At 40.6% G+C, this 25,046-nt stretch overlaps 1 protein-coding gene and 1 non-coding gene across 2 annotated transcripts in view; one reads left to right on the top strand and one right to left on the bottom strand.

Annotated features, from left to right (window-relative positions):
- LOC145403992 (pseudouridine-5'-phosphatase-like) overlaps window positions 1–25,046 on the top strand; it is a 244,218-nt gene that overhangs the window by 98,901 nt on the left and 120,271 nt on the right. Inside the window, exon 3 of the mRNA XM_080275599.1 lies at window positions 14,396–14,614. Coding sequence (XP_080131725.1) covers window positions 14,396–14,614 — 219 coding nt within the window. The remainder of the gene's footprint in view (window positions 1–14,395; window positions 14,615–25,046) is intronic.
- On the bottom strand, window positions 13,539–13,657 carry LOC145404194 (5S ribosomal RNA). Its single transcript, XR_013898126.1, has one exon. It is a non-coding gene; the product is annotated as a 5S ribosomal RNA (ribosomal RNA).

The following is a 25,046-nucleotide window of genomic DNA, read 5'->3' as shown; positions in this document are numbered from 1 at the left end:
ACTGCTGAAATGTTGAAGGCCTCAGGCGATATAGGGGTGAGTTTAGTTACTGACCTGATAAATAGGATTATTTATGAGTGTGTTGTCCCAGATGATTGGCTGAAGAGTGTAATTGTAAATGTGTATAAAGGGAAGGGTGATGCCCTGGAAAGAGGAAATTATAGAGGTATAAAGCTTTTAGATCAGATAATGAAGGTAATGGAGAGAGTTTTAGAAGGTATGATTAGAGAAAGAGTGAATATTGATGAGATACAGTTTGGGTTTATGCCAGGTAGGGGGACCACTGATGCCATATTCATTGTTCGACAGCTTCAGGAAAAATATATTGGTAGGAGAATGGATCTTTTTTTTTTTCTTTGTTGATTTGGAAAAAGCCTTTGACAGAGTCCCTAGAGAGGTGGTGAAGTGGGCAATGAGAAAGCTTGGCTTGGAGGAGTGGCTGGTTAGGGTGGTTATGGCCATGCATGTGGGTGCTCACACCCAGGTGAGAGTGAATGGAGATTTGAGTGATGAGTTTTCCGTGAATGTTGGTGGGCATCAGGGGTCAGTCTTGAGTCCCATTTTGTTTATCATGGTACTTGAAGCCCTTTCACGTGACTTTAGAAACGGACTCCCGTGGGAGTTGTTGTATGCTGATGATTTGGTGTTGATTGCAGAGAATGAAAGGGAGGCGGAGGAAAGGTTTAGGAAGTGGAGAGATGGTATGGGGGAGAAGGGTTTAAGGGTAAATGCAGATAAAACAAAAGTGATGATATCTAGGGTTGGTGGCGGTACTCTCAAAGACGAGGGAGAGTGGCCATGTGCAGTTTGCCACAAGGGCGTGGGAAGTAATTCCATCTTGTGCGGTGTGTGTGATAAATGGGTGCATAAGAGATGTAGTGGTATCAGAGGTAGACTGCGAGATAATGCTGATTTTATTTGTACGGCGTGCCGGGGAGAGCAGGTGGAGATCGTCAGACGTGAAAGGATTGAACTTGCTGGTGAATCTCTTGAGTGTGTGGAAGAGTTTTGTTATTTGGGAGACATGTTGTGTGCTGGAGGTGGGGCTGGAGCTAGCTCTGTGGCTAGGGTGAGAAGTGGTTGGAAGAAGTTCAGGGAGCTCTTGCCTCTCCTGACATTGAGAGGGCTCTCCCTACATGCTAAGGGGTCTTTGTATGCAGCATGTGTTAGGAGTGTAATGCTGTATGGCAGTGAGACCTGGGCAGTGAAGGAGGAAGACATTCGCCGGCTCAGACGTACAGAAATGACAATGATTAGGTGGATGTGCAGTGCGTCCCTGCGTCCAAGGCCTGGAGGGGCTGGGTTTACAATGGAAGAGTTGAGAGGTAGGATGGGACTGGAGTGTATTGGTGTTGTGATGAGGAGAGGTAGATTGAGGTGGTTTGGACATGTGGAGAGGATGGGGGATGATAATTGGGTGAGGAAGGTGAGAAGTGTTAATATTGGGGGTGGGGTTATGAGGGGTAGACCGAGAAAGACATGGGACGAGGTCATTAAGTGTGACCTTAGGGTTAAGGGACTGAACAGGGAGGCTGCAATGGATCGTGCAGCGTGGAGAGCCGCCATTAAGTGACCAAGGCCGACACATGCAAGCATGTTGGAGCCTTTAAAAACGAAACGAAAAACGAAACGATATATATATATATATATATATATATATATATATATATATATGTATGTATAACATGAACACGTTCTTGCACAAAAGAACAGGGAGAAAGTGACCTGGAGAAGCCTGAATGGAGAAACAAAGAATGAAATAGACTTCATTATAGCAGATAAGAATAACACGATCACAAATGTCAGTTATCAACAAAGTAAATATAGGTAGTGATCATAGAATGGTGGGTTGCACAGCCAGATTCAATTTCAGAAGTGAGAGAAAGAAGATGATTAAAGATAAAAAGATATGCCCAATAATAGTAAACAAAAACAAAGCAGCCGAACAGATTTCAGGTTCTAAGTAATGTTAAATGTGACATTGATGAGCTGAATGACAGACTAACAAAAGTGCTAAGAGAGACAGCGGAGGTAGTAGGAGAACCTAATACAACCAAAGCCAAGAAATATTCAGAAAAGACACTCAAGCTTATGAAATAACAAAAGGAAATGCAAGTAAAAACAAAGACGAAATAGAACGAGCGGAATTAAATAAGCTTATCAACAAAAGGCAAAGATAAGAAAAAAGAGAGAGAAACATGGATCAGATCAAAGAAACCATCAAAAATGGAAAAAGTCTGTAACAGGTCCGCAATAAAATGGCACTAGGAAAACAACAAATGACATCACTGAAAGACGAAAACGCTTAAATCATTAAATTTAGAGATAAGATGGTGAAGAGAGTTTAAGAATTTTACAAAAAACTGTATTCATCAAAGACAGTAGTACCAATAGCTAACTTTTCAGTTGACACAAGTGAAACACCTGAGATAACACCAGACGAAGTAAATATTTGTCTTAAAAATATGAAAAGAGGGAAGGCTCAGGGAGAAGATGGAATAGTAACAGATTTACTTTTGGATGCCGGAGTAGAATTACAAAATAGGCTTGCTCACATATTTACCCACTGCATAAAACAGAAGAAAATTCCGAAAACATGGTGTAATGCAATTGCTATTTGACTCTACAAAAAGGTGACTCCGAAGATCTTAGTAACTATCGACCCATTAGCTTATTATCAGTCATATACACTCTCTTCACTAAAGTCCTCACCAATAGAATAACAACAATTTTGGACGAAAACCAATGTCGTGAACAGGCAGGATTCCGAAGCGGGTATTTGACCACTGACCACCTACACATAATGAATCAGCTAATTGAGAAAACTACAGAATGTAATAAACCACTGTGCTTAGGTTTTGTTGATTACGAAAAAGCTTTTGATTTAGTGGAGCATATAGCAATTATCAATTCATTGTGAGAACAAGGAGTGAATGAGAACATTGTAAAACTGCTCGAAAACATATACTGTATAAAGAGGGAACTGCTACAGTTAAATTACATAAGGGCTTGGAAAGAATTAAGATTGAGAAGGGCGTTCGTCAGGGAGATACAATTTCACCAAAATTATTTACAGCATGCTTAGAAAGTGTTTCCAGAAAGCTAGACTGCGAAAACAAAGAAGTGAACATAGATGGAGAAAAGCTAAACCATTTAAGATTTGCAGATGACGTTGTATTAATCTCAGAAACAGCGGAAGCATTGCAAGAAATGTTAAATGACCTGAACAGAGAAAATCTGAAATAGGACTGAAGATGAACTGGAGTAAAACTAATGTTTAATCCACAAACACCAAAGAGTGTCATCAGAATAAGTGATGAAATTCTTGAAGAAGTTGAGGAGTACAACTATTTGGGACAAATACTAAAATTAACGAAAGATCAATGAGACAGGCTTGTTCTGAGGGAACCGCAACTTATACAGGAAAAGCAATACCAATGTTGCAACGAACAGTATATTTATTATGTCCAGACGTTTCGACATATTCATCTATGTCATCTTCAGTGGATCTAAGAAAGATAAAAAAAGACTATTCTATCTATCTATCTATTGCCAGACGCCTCAATCCCGTTTGGGGTGGCCACAAACAAATTGCCTCCAAGTCGCCCTGTCCCCCACCATTTCACTGCCCTGCTCCCAACTCACACCCCCCCCTCTCTCATATACCTCTCCACCCCATCCCTCCATCTCATCCTCGGCCTCCCCCTCCCTCTTCCCCCCTCCACCTCATTCACATACACTCTCTTCGTCAGTCTTTCACCCTCCATCCTCTCCGCATGGCCAAACCACCTCAGTGTGTTCCTCATAATGCTTCCTATCACATCCACATCCACACCACAACGCTCCTTTATATCCTCATTCGTCAGCCTGTCTCTCCATGTGACTCCACAGGCTCCTCTTAAATAACTCAATTCCACTGCTCTCATTCTTGACTTGTGTCCTTCCAACAATGTCCAAGCTTCACTTCCGTACGTTAGAGTTGGTATCACAATACTGTCATGTAGTAACTTTTTCACTTCCATGCTCACTTCCCTGTTTCTTATCACTGCTTTCAAAGAACCAGCAACCTTTCTTCCCTGCTGTACCCTTTCAAGCACTACATCCTCCAAACCTCCATCCTTACTCATCACACTACCCAAGTACTTAAACGTACTTACATTTTCCAATTCCTCACCATCCAACCTCGCTGTACATTCACTGACTTCACCTCTCTCAAAGACCATCACTTTACTCTTCCCTACATTCACCTTTAGATTCCGTTTCTTACACAATCTCCCAAACTCATCCACCAAGCCTTGCAGCTCCCCTTCGTCTTCACTCAACAACACAGTATCATCTGCAAACAACAGTACAGGGAGTTTCCAAACACTGTCCTCTCTCACCAGGGCCACTTCAACATCCACTACCCTACCTTGTACCTCTTTCATTACCCCATCCATGTACAGATTGAACAACCATGGAGACATGACACATCCCTGTTTCAACCCAACTTTCAAAGAGAAAAATTCACTTAGTTCACCATCCAAACGCACTACAGCCTTCGCACCATCGTACATACTCTTCACAGCATTCAACAACTTCCCATCTACTCCATATATTCTTAACACTTTCCACAATCCTTGTCTATTCACCCTGTCATATGCTTTCTCCAAATCCATGAAAGCCGCATACAACTTCTTTCCCTTCTCTAGAAACTTTTCCACTAAAGATCTAAGAATGAATATGTGATCTTCACAACCTCTTCCCTTCCTAAAGCCTTCCTGTTCTTCTCCAACTAATTTCTCTGTTCCTTCTCTAACTCTGTCATTAAGCATCCTACCATACACTTTTCCTATTATGCTAAGATGGCAAATGCCCCTATGATTGCCACACACTTCTTTTTCCCCTTTTCCTTTGTACAAGGGAATAATTATACCTGACTTCCAATCCTCCGGGACTCTACCTTCCTCCCAGGCCAATCTACGCATTTTCCACATCCATTCTACTACTATCTCTCCCCCATGCTTCAGCATTTCACCATACACTCCATCAATTCCTGGGGCTTTCCCCGATTTAACTTTCTTCATTGCTTCCACAACTTCTATCCTACTGATTTCTTCCTGTCTTCTCACCTCCCTCCTCCTCCCAGCCATTCCTCAGCCACTTATACTCGCATTACTTCCATCCTCTATGTTCAACAATTCCTTAAAGTGTTCTCTCCGTCTGCACTTTTTCTCCCTTCTCCACTAGTAATCTACCATTTTTATCTTTAACTCCCCTGCCAACTTCACTTCCACCCTGTCTTACTTTTTTCACCTCTTTCCAGAACATTTTCTTACAGTCCCTCCACTTTACACTCAAATTCCTTCCAAATTCCTCATCCACTCTCTTCTTACTCTCTCTTACTAATCTTTTCACCTCTCTCTTTCTGTAAGGTATTTAAAATCCTAAAATAACTATTTGAGCTTGAGCTCATCAACTTAAATGAAAGAGAAAACGTAGTGTTAAATTATAGGGGGACTTAACTGCACAATATACTGTATTCAGAGAGACAATTGACAGACAATTGTTTAGGGCGGGTTTTCGTTTTTAAATATGAATGGATTCTAGTATTCTGAGATTCTTACTGGTGCATGTGTCAGTTATACAGAAATTCTTTGGATCAACAGAAGTATTACAAAAATATGAATGTTCCCTTACTTCTGAGTGAGGAGGGTCGCTCACAGGGAGACCTGACCTGCTCGACTGACCTCTATGCTCGTCAACCCTTAGCTTGAAAGCTTGTATTGTGCTTCCAATATACCCTGTATGGTAACTAGGGCACTAATATTCATAAATGACTGACGAGCGGAGGGCAGTCGGTAGTCGGTCTTTGTAGTGAAAAATTAATTGAATCTTAAGATCATTCTTATGAACAAAGCGGAACTTTATTTGAGGATAGAAAATAGAAAAGTTATATTTCAGTGCCCTCTCTATCTTTTCTGATACAGTACCAAGAAAAGGTAGAGAAAGATACATTTCCTCCTTACTCACTGTACATACATGTTGCTTTTAACCGTAAATTTTGGTTAAGAACTTTCTAACACAGTTATCAAAAAAAGCAGTGTTAAAACCATTGTTAGCAAAAAAATTCCTAAAAAATGTGACCTCCTTATGGAATAAGTTGTAGGTTGATGTTAGGTTATAAGCTCTATACAAAATTGTTCTAATTGCATTCACCTTAAAAATAAATGAACAGTAACTAAAAAAGCTAGTACCCAAACCCGAGAAAGTAGGCTTACGATATACAGACATAACCAGAGTGCCATTTAACTTCTGTATTAATAAATCAAGAAATGGGAGTTTACCGTTAACTTCACATTCTATGGTAAATTTTATGTTCTTATGTTGTTTATTTTGGTCGTTTAAAAAAAGTGGAGCATGGTTTCCATCTTGAAAAATAAGTAGAGTTTCATCCACATATCTACAATAAAGCATGGGTTTAAAGTATGCAGGACAATTATCCAGCCATTTTTTCTCCCAAAAGCAGAGAAAAACATTAGCCATAGTCGGACCCAGAGGCGAGCCCATAGCCACACCATGTACCTGTTTATACACCTCTTTATTAAACATAAAATGGCTGTCCTTACCACAAACAGAAATCAGGTTTTTAAAGAATTTTTTTACTCATACCCATGACTTCTTCCATATTATTAAAAATTGTAGTTACACATAAATCAATAGTTTCATCCAAGGGAACATTTGTAAACAATGAGGTGACATCAAAACTACAAATGTAGGAGGAGGCTGAATCCAGAGAGAAAGTTAAAGAGCTCGTATGAATTTTTAACCGTATATTCATTGACTGTTATATCCAAAAAGGATGGGAACTAAAAACTTAGCTAATTTAAATGAGGCAGTTTTAAATGCTGCCATGATTGGTCTAAAAGGTATAGATTGTTTGTGGACTTTAGGCAATCCATACAGAATAGCTGGTGATGAGCCACTAGGTTTTAAAGACTGTGAATATTCCATTGAAACGGTTCTTTTTATAACCATAGATTTTAATAACCTGTTTACTTTATCCTCTATTTTCATGTTCAGTTTTATTAAACGGCATGAATGACTTTAATGAACTTAGTGGAGTCCTTCAAAATATCATGCATTTTCGCTATGTAATCAACTTTATTGAGTAGCACAACCCCTCTTCCTTTACCTGGACGACAAACAACCAACTCCTCATTTTTACCCAAGTCTTTCAAAATGCTAAAGTCTTTCTTTGTGAAAATAGGTGAATATACTTTAGAACTTTTAAACCCATAGAACTCTTTACATGCTATATTACGAACACATTGAATAACTGAATTTCCGCTATACCCTTCGGTGAGCATACATCCTCTAAGTGTTTGTATCATACTCTCAAAAACAGTGAAGTACTTTTAAAAGTTAGGCCGAAGCACACAGGTAGGTTAAATTCTAAAGCGAAAGATAACAAAAAGGATTCGTGACTGAATAATTCTACATTTGAGTTATTGAGACAGGCTGACGAATGAGGATATAAGGGAGCTTTGTGGTGTGGATGTGGATGTGATAGGAAGTGTTATGAGGAACACACTGAGGTGGTTTGGCCATGTGGAGAGGATGGAGGGTGAAAGACTGACGATGAGAGTGTATATGAGTGAGGTTGAGGGGGGAAGAGGGAGGGGGAGGCCGAGGATGAGATGGAGGGATGGGGTGGAGAGGTATATGAGAGAGGGGGGGGTATGAGTTGGGAGCAGGGCAGTGAAATGGCGGGGGACAGGGCGACTTGGAGGCGATTTGTTTGTGGCCACCCCAAACGGGATTGAGGCGTCTGGCAATAGATAGATAGATAGATAGAATATAACTTTTTGAGGCTCACATGATTTAATCTCAGATTTAGCCCCAAGTCAAAGTAATTTCTTTTCATGAACCTTTGCCAATATTTGTACATACTCTGTTTACTTTTCTCTTAACAAAATACTTTAAATAGTAGAAGTCTAAACGTAACATCCTGGAGCTTAAGGATTTACATGACTGACTAAGTGAAACTTTAAGGTCCGTAATTTTTTTTTCTTTTGTTCTTATTTCAATGTTAAGTAACTTATCTTGCCAAGATTTATACGGCTCTGAGTTACAAAGAGTTTTCCGGTACAGCTTGAACTTAAGTCTTGCAACATAATATAAACTGCAGGTGAAGGTTTCTTTTTTCCAACTGGGTTGACAGCCGTTTGTACTTCTGGAACCCGTGAAGTGTAGAGGGTCCATATCTGCTGCGAAGAATTAATGAGACAGGCTTGCTCTGAGGGAACCGCAACTTATACAGGAAAAGCAATACCAGTGTTGCAACGAACAGCATATTTATTATGTCCAGACGTTTCGACATATTCATCTATGTCATCTTCAGTGGATCTAAAAATGATAAAAAAAGACCTGTAAGGTATTTAAAATCCTATTCTATCTATCTATCTATAGCCCGACGCCCTAATCCCGCAAAGGGTGGCCGCAGACAAAACGCCTCCAAGTCGCTCTGTCACCCACCATTTGACTACCCTTCCCCCAACTCACCCCTCCCTCCCTCATATACCTCTCAACTCATCCCTCCACCTCATCCTCGATCTACCTCTCCCTCTCCCTCCCTCCACCTCACCTACATACACCCTCTTAGTCAGTCTTTCATTCTCCATTCTCTTCACATGTCCAAACCACCTCAGTGTATTTCTCCTAATATTCTCAACCACATCCACATCCACCCCACAGCGTTCCTTCACTTCTTCATTCGTCAACCTGTCCCTCCACGTCACTCCAGATGCTCCTCTCAAGTAACTCATTTCCACTGCTCTCACTCTTGACTTGTTCCCCTCTTGCAAGGTCCATGCCTCGCTTCCATACGTCAGGGTAGGGATCACAATACTATCATGCAGTGACTTCTTAACTTCCATACTCACCTCCCTATTTCTCATCACTGCTTTCAGTGTACCAACAACCTTCCTTCCCTGCTGTACCCCTTCACGCACTTCATCCCCCAAAGTTCCATCCTTACTCATCACACTACCCAAGTACTTGAATGCACTCACATTCTCCATATCCTCACCATCCAACCTCACTGCACACTCTGTGACTTCATTCCTCTCAAACACCATAACTTTACTTTTGTGAGGAATGAAGTCACAGAGTGTGCAGTGAGGTTGGGTGGTGAGGATATGGAGAATGTGAGTGCATTCAAGTAGTAAAAGATCTATTTGAGCATGAGCTCATCGACTTAAATAAGAGAGAAAACGTGGTGTTAAATTATAGGGGGACTTAACTGCGCAATATATTCAGAGGGACAGCAGACAGACAGTTGTTTAGGGTGGGTTTGCATTTATAAATATGAATGGGTTCTAGTACTCTTAGATTAAATGGCACTCTGGTTATGTCTGTAAATTGTAAGCCTACTTTCTCGGGTTTGGGTACTGGCTCTTTTAGTTACTGTTCATTTATTTTTAAGGTGAATGCAATTAGAACACTTTTGTATAGAGCTTATAACCTACCGTCAACCTACAACCTATTCCGTAAGGAGGTCATTTTTTTTAGGAATTTTTTTGCTAACAATGGTTTTAACACTACTTTTTTTGATAACTGTGTTGGAAAGTTCTTAGCCAAAATTTACAGTCCAAAGCAACCTGTATGTACAGTGAGTAAGGAGGAAATGTATCTTTCTCTACCTTTTCTTGGTACTGTATCAGAAAAGATAGAGAGGGCACTGAAATATAACTTTTCTATTTTCTGTTCTCAAACAAAGTTCCGATTTGTTCATAAGAATGATCTTAAGATTCAATCATTTTTTCATTACAAAGACCCACTACCGACTGCCCTCTGCTCATCAGTCATTTATGAATATAAGTGCCCTAGTTGCCATACAGGGTATATTGGAAGCACAATACAAGCTTTCAAGCTAAGGGTTGACGAGCATAGAGGTCAGTCGAGCAGGTCAGGTCTCCCTGTGAGTGACCCTCCTCACTCAGCAGTAAGGGAACATTCATATATTTGCAATGCTTCTGTTGATCCAAAGAATTTCTATATAACAGACACATGTACCAGTAAGAATCTCAGAATACTAGAATCCATTCATATTTATAAATGAAAACTCGCCCTAAACAATTGTGTCTGCTGTCCCTCTGAATATATTGTGCAGTTAAGTCCCTCTATAATTTAACACTACGTTTTCTCTTTTATTTAAGTCGATGAGCTCATGCTCAAATAGTTCTTTTAGGATTTTAAATACCTTACAGGTCTTTTTTTTATCTTTTTTAAATCCACTGAAGATGACATAGATGAATATGTCGAAACGTCTGGACATAATAAATATGCTGTTCGTTGCAACACTGGTATTGCTTTTCCTGTATAAGTTGCGGTTCCCTCAGAACAAGCCTGTCTCATTAATTCTTCGCAGTAGATATGGACCCTCTACACTTCACGGGTTCCGGAAGTACGAACGGCTGTCAACCCAGTTGGAAAAAAGAAACCTTCACCTGCATTTTTTATTATGTCGCAAGAATTACAATGTGTTTCCCAACCTGTACCGGAAAACTGTAACTCAGAGCTGTATAAATCTTGGCAAGATAAGTTACTTAACATTGAAATAAGAACTAAAGAAAAAGAAATTAGGGACCTTAAAGTTTCACTTAGTCATGTAAATTCTTAAGCTCCAGGGTGTCACGTTTAGACTTCTACTCTTTAAAGTATTTTGTTAAGAGAAAAGTAAACAGAGTATGTACAAATATTGGCAAGGTTCATGAAAAGAAATTACTTTGACTTGGGGCTAAATCTGAGATTAAATCATGTGAGCCTCAAAAAGTTATATTCTATCTATCTATCTATCTATTGCCAGACGCCTCAATCCCGTTTGGGGTGGCCACAAACAAATCGCCTCCAAGTCGCCCTGTCCCCCGCCATTTCACTGCCCTGCTCCCAACTCACACCCCCCCCTTTCTCATATACCTCTCCACCCCATCCCTCCATCTCATCCTCGGCCTCCCCCTCCCTCTTCCCCCCTCAACCTCACTCATATACACTCTCATCGTCAGTCTTTCACCCTCCATCCTCTCCACATGGCCAAACCACCTCAGTGTGTTCCTCATAACACTTCCTATCACATCCACATCCACACCACAAAGCTCCCTTATATCCTCATTCGTCAGCCTGTCTCAATAACTCAAATGTAGAATTATTCAGTCAAGAATCCTTTTTGTTATCTTTCGCTTTAGAATTTAACCTACCTGTGCTTCGGCCTAACTTTTATAAGTACTTCACTGTTTTTGAGAGTCTGATACAAACACTTAGATGATGTAAGCTCACCGAAGGGTGTAGCGTAAATTCAGTTATTCAATGTGTTCGTAATATAGCATGTAAAGAGTTCTATGGGTTTAAAAGTTCTAAAGTATATTTACCTATTTTCACAAAGAAAGACTTTAGCATTTTGAAAGACTTGGGTAAAAATGAGGAGTTGGTTGTTTGTCGTCCAGGTAAAGGAAGAGGGGTTGTGCTACTCAATAAAGTTGATTACATAGCGAAAATGCACGATATTTTGAAGGACTCCACTAAGTTCAATAAAGTCATTCATGCCGTTTAATAAAACTGAACATGAAAATAGAGGATAAAGTAAACAGGTTATTAAAATCTATGGTTATAAAAAGAACCGTTTCAATGGAATATTCACAGTCTTTAAAACCTAGTGGCTCATCACCAGCTATTCTGTATGGATTGCCTAAAGTCCACAAACAATCTATACCTTTTAGACCAATCATGGCAGCATTTAAAACTGCCTCATTTAAATTAGCTAAGTTTTTAGTTCCCATCCTTTTTGGATATAACAGTCAATGAATATACGGTTAAAAATTCATATGAGCTCTTTAACTTTCTCTCTGGATTCAGCCTCCTCCTACATTTGTAGTTTTGATGTCACCTCATTGTTTACAAATGTTCCCTTGGATGAAACTATTGATTTATGTGTAACTACAATTTTTAATGATACGGAAGAAGTCATGGGTATGAGTAAAAATTCTGTAAAAACTTGATTTCTGTTTGTGTTAAGGACAGCCAATTTATGTTTAATAAAGAGGTGTATAAACAGGTAGACGGTGTGGCTATGGGCTTGCCTCTGGGTCCGACTATGGCTAATGTTTTTCTCTGCCCTTAAGAGAAGAAATGGCTGGATAATTGTCCTGCATACTTTAAACCCATCCTTTATTGTACATATGTGGATGAAACTCTACTTATATTTCAAGATGGAAGCCATGCTCCACTTTTTTTAAACTACCTAAATAAACAACATAAGAACATAAAATTTACCATAGAATGTGAAGTTAACGGTAAACTCCCATTTCTTGATTTATTAATACAAAAGTTAAATGGCACTCTGGTTATGTCTGTATATCGTAAGCCTACTTTCTCGGGTTTGGGTACTAGCTTTTTTAGTTACTGTTCATTATTTTTAAGGTGAATGCAATTAGAACACTTTTGTATAGAGTTTATAACCTACTGTCAACCTACAACTTATTCCATAAGGAGGTCACATTTTTTAGTAAACAGAGTATTGCGCGCCCTGCAGACAACACAATAATTTTGATGAGTACTGTATATACACTCAATCCTCGTAAATCGCGTGTTCATAAATTACGGATTTGTAAATCACGGCTAAGTGGCTGTCAGACTGCCGCCAACCTTGAATCACTGTTAAGTCACAAAAATTGCGGACCTAGGCACCCAAGTGGGCCTTTTCCAAGGAGAACTGTAAACCGCAGCATTCAGACTGAAAATCGCAACCCAACAACCAATCACCACGCGTCCCTGGTGGCAAGTGTGCATACCAATGTCGCCATGTTGTTGTTGTTCTTGTCCCGCCAGTCTGCACACTACAGACCGTCGCCGTGGAGTACGAGAGCTAACTGCCTTTTTTGTGCAACTTCCCCCCGCCTCCTACCTGCCATGGTCCCTCCCGACCCCCCGATGAAGCGCTCTAAGAAATATAGCATCAAGAAGCTGCTGCCGTTGTCGTATGGACAACGTTTGGAGCTCATTTGTCGTGTTGAGAAAGGAGAGAAATTTTCAAAGCTGGCGAAAGAGTTTGGGAGGAATGAGTGCTGAGAGGTTCTAAGTTCTTCCCAACACCACCCCATTCCATTCACTTACGCAATATCATCAGAGGATTAAGGTGAGATCCCTTAACATTGGTTATTTCTATTTAATACGTGCACTGAATATTCCTAAATTTGTATGTTTGTGTTTGATGGTACCTAGATCAGCGCAGGTAGGGTGCTCTGGGGGCAGGTTGGCCGAAGTCCAGACCCAAATTAATTTTTCGCATAAGAGTTATTATTCATAAATCACGAAATTCGTAAATCACTGCAGTGGTCCAGGCCCAGATTGCTGTGATTTATGAGGATTGAGTATATATATATTCATTCATTCATTCATTGCCAGACGCCATGTATCCCAAACGGGGTGGCCGAGGGCTTAGGGTTAATTGTTTTACAGGGGGGGGCGCTAATCCTCCACCAACCCCACTTGACACGTAGGGATGCCAACAGCATCTGGTGTTCCCAGGCGGTCACCCATCCAAGTACTAACCAGACCCAACGTTGCTTAACTTCGCTGATCGGACGGGAAGCGGTGTACTCAACATGGCATGGCCGTTGGCTATAAAATATATATATATATATATATATATATATATATATATATTACACACACACACACACACACACACACACACAGTAAAAGAAATTAAGACAAGGAATATAATTCAGTGTATGCACAATGTAACATTGAAGGTAATGGCTAGCAGGGGTTCCTGCCAGCCATGTTGCAGGCAGATCAGGTCACTGGGTGCTATTATTGTGGAGCAAATGAGATGCTAAAGTCCCTGCTGGAAGGTCATCATGCTTCATGAGACATTACAAAAGGTGGAAGTAAGTAATGCACCAATTCCTTACCTCCCTTTGTTGTGTTTTATTCCATCCATCACCGCTTATAATACCTTTGTGTTGTTAAAGCAACTTGAAGCCACTTCTGGGATGCCTCCAAAGGGGAAGGGTTGAGTGTAAATTACCAAAAGGTTGCATAGGGTAGAAGAAAAATTATCTTTGACCAAGGATAAGGTAGTTGCTGAATTGTATTTTTGTCATAAATGTGCATGAACTCAACATAATTTTTCATGGTAGGTTAACAGATGAATTCCAGATTAATACCTTCACTGCAGTGTCATTATGGAAGGACTTTTAGCACAGAAGTGGTTAAACACTGCCTCTTAGTAACCTCTTTTCTGTGATGGCATATTATTTGTTTTATTCTTGATATTTTCAGATCACTTATCACCATAAGACTGATATCTCATGCTCATGGAATTAACTAGTTTTTCCCCTTAACTCAACAACAGACACAGAACGACTCTACACAGAGGCCACCAAAACCATTGCCTCAGAGTATGGGAAGGTGTACACATGGGAAGTGAAAGTTGGGGTTATGGGCATGAAAGGACCCATGGCAGCCAAGAAAATCATTGACTGCCTTGAACTGCCTCTCACAGTCGACCAGTACCTTGAGAGAATTGCAGCGCAGTATGATGCTCTCTTCCCTACAGCCCAGCTCCTTCCAGGTAGATTAGAGAAAGGTAGATGAATGGAAAATTTATGTTGAGGAAAGATAGGAGAGAATACAAAACACAGGGTGAGTGTCAAGTCAGAATATGTGTACAATTGCCCAAGGAAGTGATGAATCACTTTCCTTAAGTTTCAGATAAAACTCTTTGAATCTGGCAACCTTTCATTGGACAAGGAGTCTGAGATGGCAGTACAGTAGTCATTCCCTTTTTTTTTTTTTTTTTTCCGGATGTGTTTCCCATAACATATCTGCCCTCCAAACTTGATTTATGGTGTTGAAAAAATAAAAGAAAGCCAATCTTGCTAAAAGAAAAGAGAGGTTCAGCTTTACTGTTCTAGATTAAAACCAGTACTGTGTCTGGCACATTTCCATTCGCACCCAAGTGGCCCAAGGATCTCTTATGTCAGTCATGATCACACAGTGAGTGAGAGTGCATCTCTTCCAGCCTTCATTGTCATTTTATATATATATATATATATATATATATATATATATATATATAGTATAATAGGAAAAGTGTATGGTAGGATACTTATTGACAGAGTTAGAGAAAGAACAGAGAAATTAGTTGGAGAAGAACAGGGAGGCTTTAGGAAGGGAATAGGTTGTGTAGATCAGATATTCATTATTAGATCTTTAGTGGAAAAGTTTCTAGAGAAGGGAAAGAAGTTGTATGCGGCTTTCATGGATTTGGAGAAAGCATATGACAGGGTGGATAGACAAGGATTGTGGAAAATGTTAAGAATATATGGAGTAGATGGGAAGTTGTTGAATGCTGTGAAGAGTATGTACGATGGTGCGAAGGCTGCAGTGCATGTGGATGGTGAACTGAGTGAATTTTTCTCTTTGAAGGTTGGGTTGAAACAGGGATGTGTCATGTCTCCATAGTTGTTCAATCTGTACATGGATGGGGTAATAAAAGAGGTACTTGGGTAGTGTGATGAGTAAGGATGGAGGTTTAGAGGATGAAGTGCTTGAAAGGGTACAGCAGGGAAGAAAGGTTGCTGGTTCTTTGAAAGCAGTGATAAGAAACAGGGAAGTGAGCATGGAAGTGAAAAAGTTACTACATAACAGTATTGTGATACCAACTCTAATGTATGGAAATGAAGCTTTGACATTGTTAGCAGGACACAAGTCAAGAGTGAGAGCAGTGGAAATGAGTTATTTAAGAGGAGCCTGTGGAGTCACATGGAGAGACAGGCTGACGAATGAGGATATAAAGGAGCGTTGTGGTGTTGATGTGAATGTGATAGGAAGTGTTATGAGGAACACACTGAGGTGGTTTGGCCATGTGGAGAGGATGGAGGATGAAAGACTGACGAAGAGAGTGTATGTGAGTGAGGTGGAGAGGGGAAGAGGGAGGGGGAGGCCGAGGATGAGATGGAGGGATGGGGTGGAGAGGTATATGAGAGAGGGGGGTGTGAGTTGGGAGCAGGGCAGTGAAATGGCGGGGGACAGGACGACGTGGAGGCGATTTGTTTGTTGCCACCCCAAACGGGATTGAGGCGTCTGGCAATAGATAGATAGATAGATAGTCAGCTTTGGAACTGTCTCCCTCAGTCTGTATTTCCTACATCCTATCATCTCCAGTCTTTCAAATGCAGTGTGTCCAGGCATCTGGAAATGAATGTATCTTGAATTTGACTCTCTGTTGTATGGTTTTTGTTTTGTTCTTGGAAGGAACAGTTTGTGGGCTCCTGGCCTTTGATTTCTTCTTCCCTGCATTTAAAAAGAAGAAAGAAAAAAAAATGGAAAAGAAATTAGTAAAGCATGTGTAATGGGAATGAACAATATTGTAAGATTCTTACTTGACTCTGACTGATGCCTTTGCTGTAATCGACAGGGGAGGAGGGAGGGGTTCTGTGGCTTGAGGCGGAGTAATGCCTCTCAGCACGAGTTGAGTGTCCTGGCGTCTTATGCTGTCTCCTCATCATCATCAGCTTCCCTCAGGAACCCCTCAAAATCTAGTGTGGAGACAACAGAAGCGATGTCGTCGTTGCCCTCAGCACCCCCCGTGTCGTCGTAAGAGTCGTCAATTTGTTGAGTCTGTGATAGTGGGCAACTTTGGCTTTTTTCTCACTGTCATCATTCCTTCTTATTACATTCAACTTTTGGGTGTAAGTTGATGCTGGCATCTTCTTCATCGTCTTCCTCAAAGAAGTTGTAGGTATAGGGGGGTTACGATCAGCCATGGTTACACTTGGCAGGTGGAGGAAGCATGGGGGAAAAACAAAATCCTCTTGTAAACCACACCGGAACCACATGCTAACAATGGAGAGGAGAAAATGCACTGAGCCAAGTGCTAGGGCATCAGTTGCACCCGATTTTCATGCTTGACGTGGGAGGGAATCGCTGTGATTGGCATTAATTCTTTACCGAATGGGCATGGCCCTTCCATATTTTCCACTGAAGTGAGTATTTCACAGATTAATTGTTGTTGTTCCTGGATTGCCACAGCTACCGGGGTATTTTAATAAATTAACCTCTGAAAGCAATAAATGAGGATTTAGAATGCATAACTATTACACTGATGTCTACCTGTAGCTGGCCATATGTAATGTTCCTATCGCACATTTTTAATTTGAATGCGGGCTGTCAAACGCAAGTGAAGTTAGGCTGGATTAGGTTTGGTTTGATTAGGTCTGGTTAAATAATTAAGTTTCCCGTAGCTTCGACACGGGATACACTGACGTGTCCATTTGGGGCGATGCCAAACAACGTGGCCAGTTGCAGAGATCGTCGGAAAACTCTGCCGCAGGCTACCTGACTGCTTCCTTAACTACCCCAAAATAGGAATATTTTGTCATTTTCCAATCACTTCTTGCTATTACAGTTCAACAGTTAACTATCTGTTTTGTATATGCATCAAAATTACATATTCTGAGATCGTGAGTTTGTTATAATATAGGTGGAACTGCCATGTCTGTTTGGTAAAGAATTATTGATTGGCTTGTAGTATGTGCTGTGCATAAATATGATTGGTTTAGTAATTGCCCTACTTGACCATGATTGGTTCATACCCGGCTAGATGCACGGACTTGAGGTAATTTTGGTGTGTATTACACGAGACATTGGAAAAGTGTCACTTTTGAGTCTGCATCTGTGAATTTCGTGTAATTTTCACAATTTACTGATGTTGCAAACTGTTGCTTGATGTTGCGTATTATGAATCCGCTACACTATTTAGAATTGCGCAAGTTAGGAGATTCCTTTGTGCAGTAATCGTCCCAATATCCGCTGGGACACTTCCTCCTAGACTGGTACTTATGGACCCTAACCCAGCCTGACTTTGAAAGCCACCAAAATAACTCCCTACCAGACTTGCATAGCACCTATTTAAGACCCTGTTCACACAAATAAGGGACATCGAGCATGAAATAAATGAAAAGGAACCAGAGAATGAGGAATTAGAAGTGAGTATGGAAAATATTTAGCAGCGTACAGGGTACTTACAGCACGTCCGTGGCTGCCTCCTCTAAGGCTCTGGCAATGTGAAAATGCTCTTGAAGCACATACAGTAAACCAGTGTTGTGCTGCACTTAATTCTTTGCACTGCGAATTACAGTAGAACCTCTCTCATTCGAACTATACGGGGGGAAGGGTTGTCCAAATTAGCAGATTGTCCGGACCATCAGGGTAATCTCCAGATCATACCAAAAACTATCTACATATGGTATGTTTGTTAGTTATTAACATATGTGGCATATGTCAACCCTATGTAACTGCAAAAGATGAAAGGTACAGGTAAGGCCATGACAAGAAACTAGCCTACATTTTAAATTGTAGTAAGTGACTAAGGCTTGTGTAGGCAAAAAAATAAATTAATTACTTAACTGTAATATTTGGAATAAAAATAAAGCTTATGTAGGCAAAAAATACATTGTCATCTTTGGCATATTGATAATGCCCATATGGGCAAGAAGCTAATGTTTGATGTACAAGTAAAGCACATTTAAGTACAAAAAATAACCTACAGTAATCATTAAAGACTGCAGAATATTCTGACCCATTTTTGTGTAAGCAAACTCCTGTGGCGTAAAAAAAAAAAAAAAAAGTGTGTAGTGTGGTGTGGAACAACTACTGGTAGCCACAGTCGCCTTGTGCTCACAATTGTCCTCAGCAGTTTATATAAATTATGATCGTACAGCACTAATGTTCGAAGCCAGAGTTACCATCCATCATAGCTACCTTTTGACATATCTGTAGCAAGGAACTGTTAGGCAGTCATGAAAAAATAATGCATTACGACATCCATTTGCGGTGCACTGCTGCACCGTTGCCTTGAGGAGTGCGGGGTTGCTATGACAACCACGCAAACTCCTGACTTCGTACTGTTGCTCACACGTTTCTGCAATTTATAGCCGCATTTTTGTCGTCCAAGCTGATGGATCGGATTCGAAGCCATCTTTGGTGAAACCAAGCTGCCCCGTTTTTGTCGGCCAAAGTGATACAAAGCCGGCCCAAGCATTTGTCATCGAAACCAAGATCGTCTTCGTATCTCACCCAAGCGTGGTCGGGAGCAGTCTTGGTGTAGCTTGGGGAGAGTGAGACTGGCAGGCAAGGACACGTAAATGATAAAGATCATGAAATTAGCATGATGTACGTAAAATTAGAGTGCAGGTGGCTAATATTAACGACATATAGAGCCAGTTCAGCACAAATAATGGCTGCGTATAAGTTGCATACTCGTACGAAGATTGTCTTCGGCGAACCCCTCTGTTTACTTTGCGACTGGCACGTAATTTTTCGGTTCTTCATATCCTGGACTGTTTTTGCGGACAGAAACCAACCTCCCCAAGACGCACTTCGAATCCCAAGCTCCAGCTTGGACGACAAAAACACGGCTTATGTTTTACATTCATGTTGCTAGCAAGAAATACCACATGCCCATCAAAATACAGTATGTTAAAATCCATTGAAATCAATATTTGTCACGTCAAGTAATCATCCCTAATGAAGTCTTGTGATGAGAAATTACAAAAAACTTTGCTGTGGTAGCATCGGGTTGCTGGTGGTGTAGTGTGGTGAGACTGTGGAGCATCCATGCGTTACACAAGGCCAAACATCTGTTGACTGCACTGACCCCTCCATAATTTATAAAATGACAACAGCACTGTACTCACATAAAATCGGGCAACAGACTACAATATGCGGTACAGGACCTGCGAAGACAACAAAATGAATAGTAAAATAACAGCCCTCAGTGCGTAATCTCAACTTGTCCATCAACGTGGGGAGTGAGGTGCAGTTGACCTTTATAATCATGATGCTATAAATAATAAAAAATATTATAAAATAAATTACTCAGAAATAAACTGATATGGAAATTAAGTGATACTGGTTACTTACTAGTTATGTGTTAAGTGGAGGGTTGAGGCTTTGCAGAAGCAGACCGTGATGAAGGACGTGGGTTGAAGAAGTTATCAGTCTTCATTTGTGTCTTCCTATTCCACTGCTCATTAATTACTATATCTCATAGAGTCCTCATATGCTCGTAGTAAGGTTTCATGTTGCTGTAGGGGCAGTGATCGAGGAATTTCACTAGCCAATCCATGTGTTCCCGGGCTTGTGACAATGGTAATTTTTCAGGGAGGTCATCATCATCACTGTTATCATCAGGGCTATCAACATTATCAGCTCCTACAACACTGTCTGCAATTTCTTTATCTGTTAGGTTTTGGCATCCAGGATCATCATCATCTTCATCCAACCATTCGTCCACATCCACGAGGGTTAAGGTCTCTCCAGCAGCCAACAGAATTTTATGATAATCCTGAGGCTGGAATCCTTCGAAGTCAAATTCAACATCGTCTGAATACAGCAACTGTTTCTACGCATTCGATAGAGTAGTGGTTTTCAGTTCTCTGCAAGCCTTTGCCCAGCTAAATGTCATGGACTTAAGGTTGTAATTTCTAAGATTTTCGAGTGTCCTCTTGCCCTTTGTGTCATCAAATCTGTCCTCACTCGATTCCAACACTACCATTACTTCCTCCAAAAACTTTCTTTTGTAAAGTCTCTTATAGGTCACGATGATACCTTGGTCCATAGGTTGAATAAGAGAGGTTGTATTAGGTAGCAGAGCAAGACACCTAATTTTTCCATCTCTGCTACACAGTTTTTCAATGTTCGAGTGTGATGGGGCATTATCAAGAAGCAGTAAAGCCTTAACATTTTCTTCGGGAATTTTAAGCACTTGTTTGATATTTTCTTACCTCAGGATCAAAATGATGGTAAAACCAGTCTGATGTTATCTCCCCATTAAACCATGCATTTGCACTGCTGTAATAATGCACTGGGAGCTCATGCATGATATCTTTGATAGCTCAAGGTTGTTTTGATTTGCCAACAAGGACAGGCTTGAGCATGTGGCTGCCGTTGGCATTTGCGCATACGAGTGCTGATGCTCACTCCTTGCTTAATTTTCTCCCAGGGATTTCGGCTTCATTCACTGATGCCTGGGTATTTTCTGGCAAGGATCTCCAGAATATACCAGTTTCGTCTGCATTATAAACCTGACACAGACGTAAATCTGAACTAACAATGATGCCATTCAGTTTTTTTCGGAACGGTTCCACAGCTGCAGCATCAGCACTTGGGGATTCTCCACACACCTTGTTCCTAATGTTATGTCGTTTCCTAAATCTCCATGACCATCCACAGCTAGCTTTGAAATTGTTATGACCAAGATGTTTGGCGAGCCTTTCTGCTGCAGATTGGAGTTCAATTCCTCTCACTACCACTCCGCATGATCGCTGCTGTATGTACCATTTATAAACAGCCTCTTCTAGATTCTTGTCCATTGGCATTTTTAGAGTTTTTCTTTTATTTTCACCACAGTCACTGTTTGTAGCATCAGATTTTAAAGCAAACCGTCTAATTTTATCTTTGTTTTTCATGATGTCCGACACAGTTTGTCTGCCGATACCAAACTCGTTCACGAGTTTTCTTAGAGGAACATCAGCCTCTAGTTTATCCAGTATTTTCACTTTAACTGCAATACTTAGTGTTACATGCTTCCTTTTAACACCTTTATTCATTGCAGAAGCTACACTTGCATTAAGGGGCATGGTAAGGAGGATTAACTTTTGAAATACAGCATAAAAATATAAATGGTTGGTGAACTAGTTGATGGAACGAATGCTAGCGTGTGTTTAAACAGGCGCCCATGTTGCGACCTAGCGTGATCCGAGACTAAACGAATGACGATCGCTTTCCGCGCCGATACTGAAAACGACTTTAGAATTACTTTCAACATATTTTTGGAGCTTATTATTTTTAAATTTTGTCCGAATTAACAGAAATCCAGATCAAAGGGGTCCAGACCAAAGAGGTTCTACTTTAATGGTTTAACACAGGACATTCTGTTCCTAATTGCGCCATGCCAGCTTGCACTCCACACTTAATCCTTTGCTCTTTAAATTCTAATTTCTTAACACTGCACGACAGTGTAAATTCCCATGTGGTCTAGTGGCGAGGTATTGCAGTTTATTCACTGTTTATTCCCAAAAACAAGCATGTGCGACATCCATTGCGATGAGCATCTACTTACGATGGTAGTTAGGTGGTAACTGGGGAGGGGAGGAACAGCAGGGGGCCAGTGGCCGTGAGTAAAGACAGCTGTTTAGTGCCATATGCCAAGTTCAAAGTATGGCCGGAAAAAAAATTTGGATTTTGGGGGGGGGGGGGGTGGGGTCCGAAGGCCCAGGCCCAAAATGTCCGGGTAGTGGGGTGTCTGGTTATTGGGTGTCCGGATAATAAAGGGATTACTAACCTTTTTCCTCCTTCAGACTGTGTGGCAAGAGTATGAAAATCTAGGAAATCCATCCATCCATCCATCCATTGCCAGACACCATAATCCCTTAAGGGGTGGCCATTTGACTTTGAGTTATTTGTTTTACGGGGAGGGGCACCAACCCTCCACCAACCCACTTGTTCACACGTAGGGAAGGTTAATTTCACACACAATACTTATACTGTACTAGTACACGAACAGGCGAAACTTGGAATGTGACATCCGTAGACTTTCAGACAGCAACAAAATTTCACTTTTTCACTAAATTCAATTGATACTCCTCCCTTTATCATTCTTTTTCTGTGCCTGCCCTCTTCTCTTCCTATTTCTCCCATCTTTCCTGTCACTACTTAATGCTTTTCTTTCCGTTACAGGTGGCTTTACATTGAGTGACAAGCCAAATGGTTTCCTGTAAGCCAAGAAACCATTTATAACGCTGGGTGGTAACCATATAACCAAACCATACGTGCTCCCTACGTGTCAAGTGGGTTGGTGGAGAGTTAGTGCCCCTCCCTGTAAAACAAATAACTCAGAGTCAAATGGCCACCCCGTACGGGATTATGGCGTCTGGCATTAGATAGATAGATAGAGATACTCCTTATTGTTGCACTTTATTACTTCACTATTTGCTCACAGTGCTCATGGTAGATACTCCTCATTGTTGCACTTTATTACTTCACTATTTGCTCACAGTGCTCATGGTATTGTTTTCCCACCTGAATTTCATCCCACATAGAGCTTGAAATGTAGATTATGTTCGTGATTTCATGATGTTTGTGATTCTCGTGATTTCATGATGTTTGTGATTCTGGCATTTCTCTTAATTGTAGATTTTATTTTATGCAACATTTCTCCCTCAGTATTATTGATTTAGGATGTAAAACAATCATTATTAGTGTGTGTCTGCATTTTAACCTTGAAATTATTGAGCAATGGGCCAGTGCACTGAGTGGTCCTGCCATCTGTTCGGAGTCTGTGAACTTCCCCCATTTACATGTTTTGCAGGTGTGAGGATTACAGCTACCAATATTTGATGCTATTGTACCCAAAGCCAGCTAAAACAGAGTGTTGTTATAATGAACATCAGGTTACCAACAAAACTAATACAATATTCATGACCTAATAAAGAAGATGGGTTGGGAAAAAATAGTACTCAAACGTATGTTCTACTCCTTTCTATCAAGTGATTTCTAGGGAAGTACGAAAGAGGATTTAGGTGGAAATATTGCCTTCATGCATGTCTAAAGATGGTAAATAATTTGAATAAGGGTAATAGGATTTCCGTTTCTTAAAAACAACGATGAAAGGTATGGATATATTTGCCATGCGACATTTCCATTCTGTACTTGGCTCTGCCACATGTATGATTGTAAACAAACATGAGACTGGCGAGATGTGTCAGTGATGAGATGACTTGGTTGCGTGACATTGACAGTAAGACCAGTTAGCAAAATGACAAACTTTGTTTGCACTGTGGCTGACTGCAAATCAAATTCAACTATCACTGCAGACCAGCACCCATTTATGAAACAAGTGTTTATGTTCAGGAAAACATGTCGTACATTTGTCCGGCAGCAAATTTTAAGATCTGGCAAAATTTGTGCATGAAAGCATTTCTTCATATATTTACCATGATATAGTCGTACACCAGTTACATGGGATGTTTATTGAGTAGTAAATTGTATGTTGAAGTTAATTTCATGGAGGTGGTGATTCCTGTTTTACAATTTTTTTTCTCTTTTCTAATGCCACTTACACACCAATAGCATGATTGTCAAAGGTATTTGAAAAATTTTGTGATTTGAGGAAACTGCATGAAAGCGCATAGAAAAATTTATCTTTGAAACCCGCAAAACATGTTTCTGGGAGAAGTTCACAGATTCTTACCAGGTGGCAGGATCACCTTGACCCCTAACTGCCGGCTGACGTGTATAGCAGTCACAATTTTGGGTGCGGAGCAACACCGGTTGACGTGTATAGCTGCAGGTGTCTTCCCACTACCCTTTGAACTTTAACTTATCCTTACTCATCAACGGGACCGCCTAGAGACATGGGGATACTTTCATTTGAAAGAGGAAGGTGTTGGTGATTCTTATGTATCTTCAACTTTTTCTCTAGTTGTTATAGTTTGGCAGATTTTAGGGTTTGAAGTAAGGGTATTTTTTTCTGTCACGGATATCCCTCATAGGGAGGAGCGTGCAACATCAGAAAACCCCCAGCATGTAGGGGTTAATGCACTAGCCCATAGCCTGTGCTTTTCACATTCTTTTGCACAGCTAAGCCTCAGCTTTAGTATATTGTGGTTTCCTTTCACGTAATGTGAGATTGTTTGTTGTTGTTTTGTACGTCAGTACTGTTCTTCCAGATGTGCAATAAAGGAGATATAACTAAGCCGTGGCAGTTGCCAGATACTTGTACCACTTTCAGAGGGAAAGATACTAGGAATCAGGTCATCACATCTTTGGGCAATTGTACATAGGAATATTGCATTGTTCTCAGCTGTAATATCCAGTTACTTCTGCAGAAGAAAGTTCTTGAAGAATTCCTTATCAGATTGCACAAATGAATCTCAGAGGAGTCATTACATTGAATACCGGTAGACAGGATTGTATGTGTTTTTAAGAAGTAATTGAAT

This window comes from Coenobita brevimanus, chromosome 62, assembly GCF_032717465.1.
Source record: "Coenobita brevimanus isolate Jiangsu-jjx chromosome 62, ASM3271746v2, whole genome shotgun sequence".
Classification (NCBI taxonomy): Eukaryota; Metazoa; Arthropoda; class Malacostraca; order Decapoda; family Coenobitidae; genus Coenobita; species Coenobita brevimanus.
This window is presented reverse-complemented; position numbering and strand designations above follow the sequence as displayed.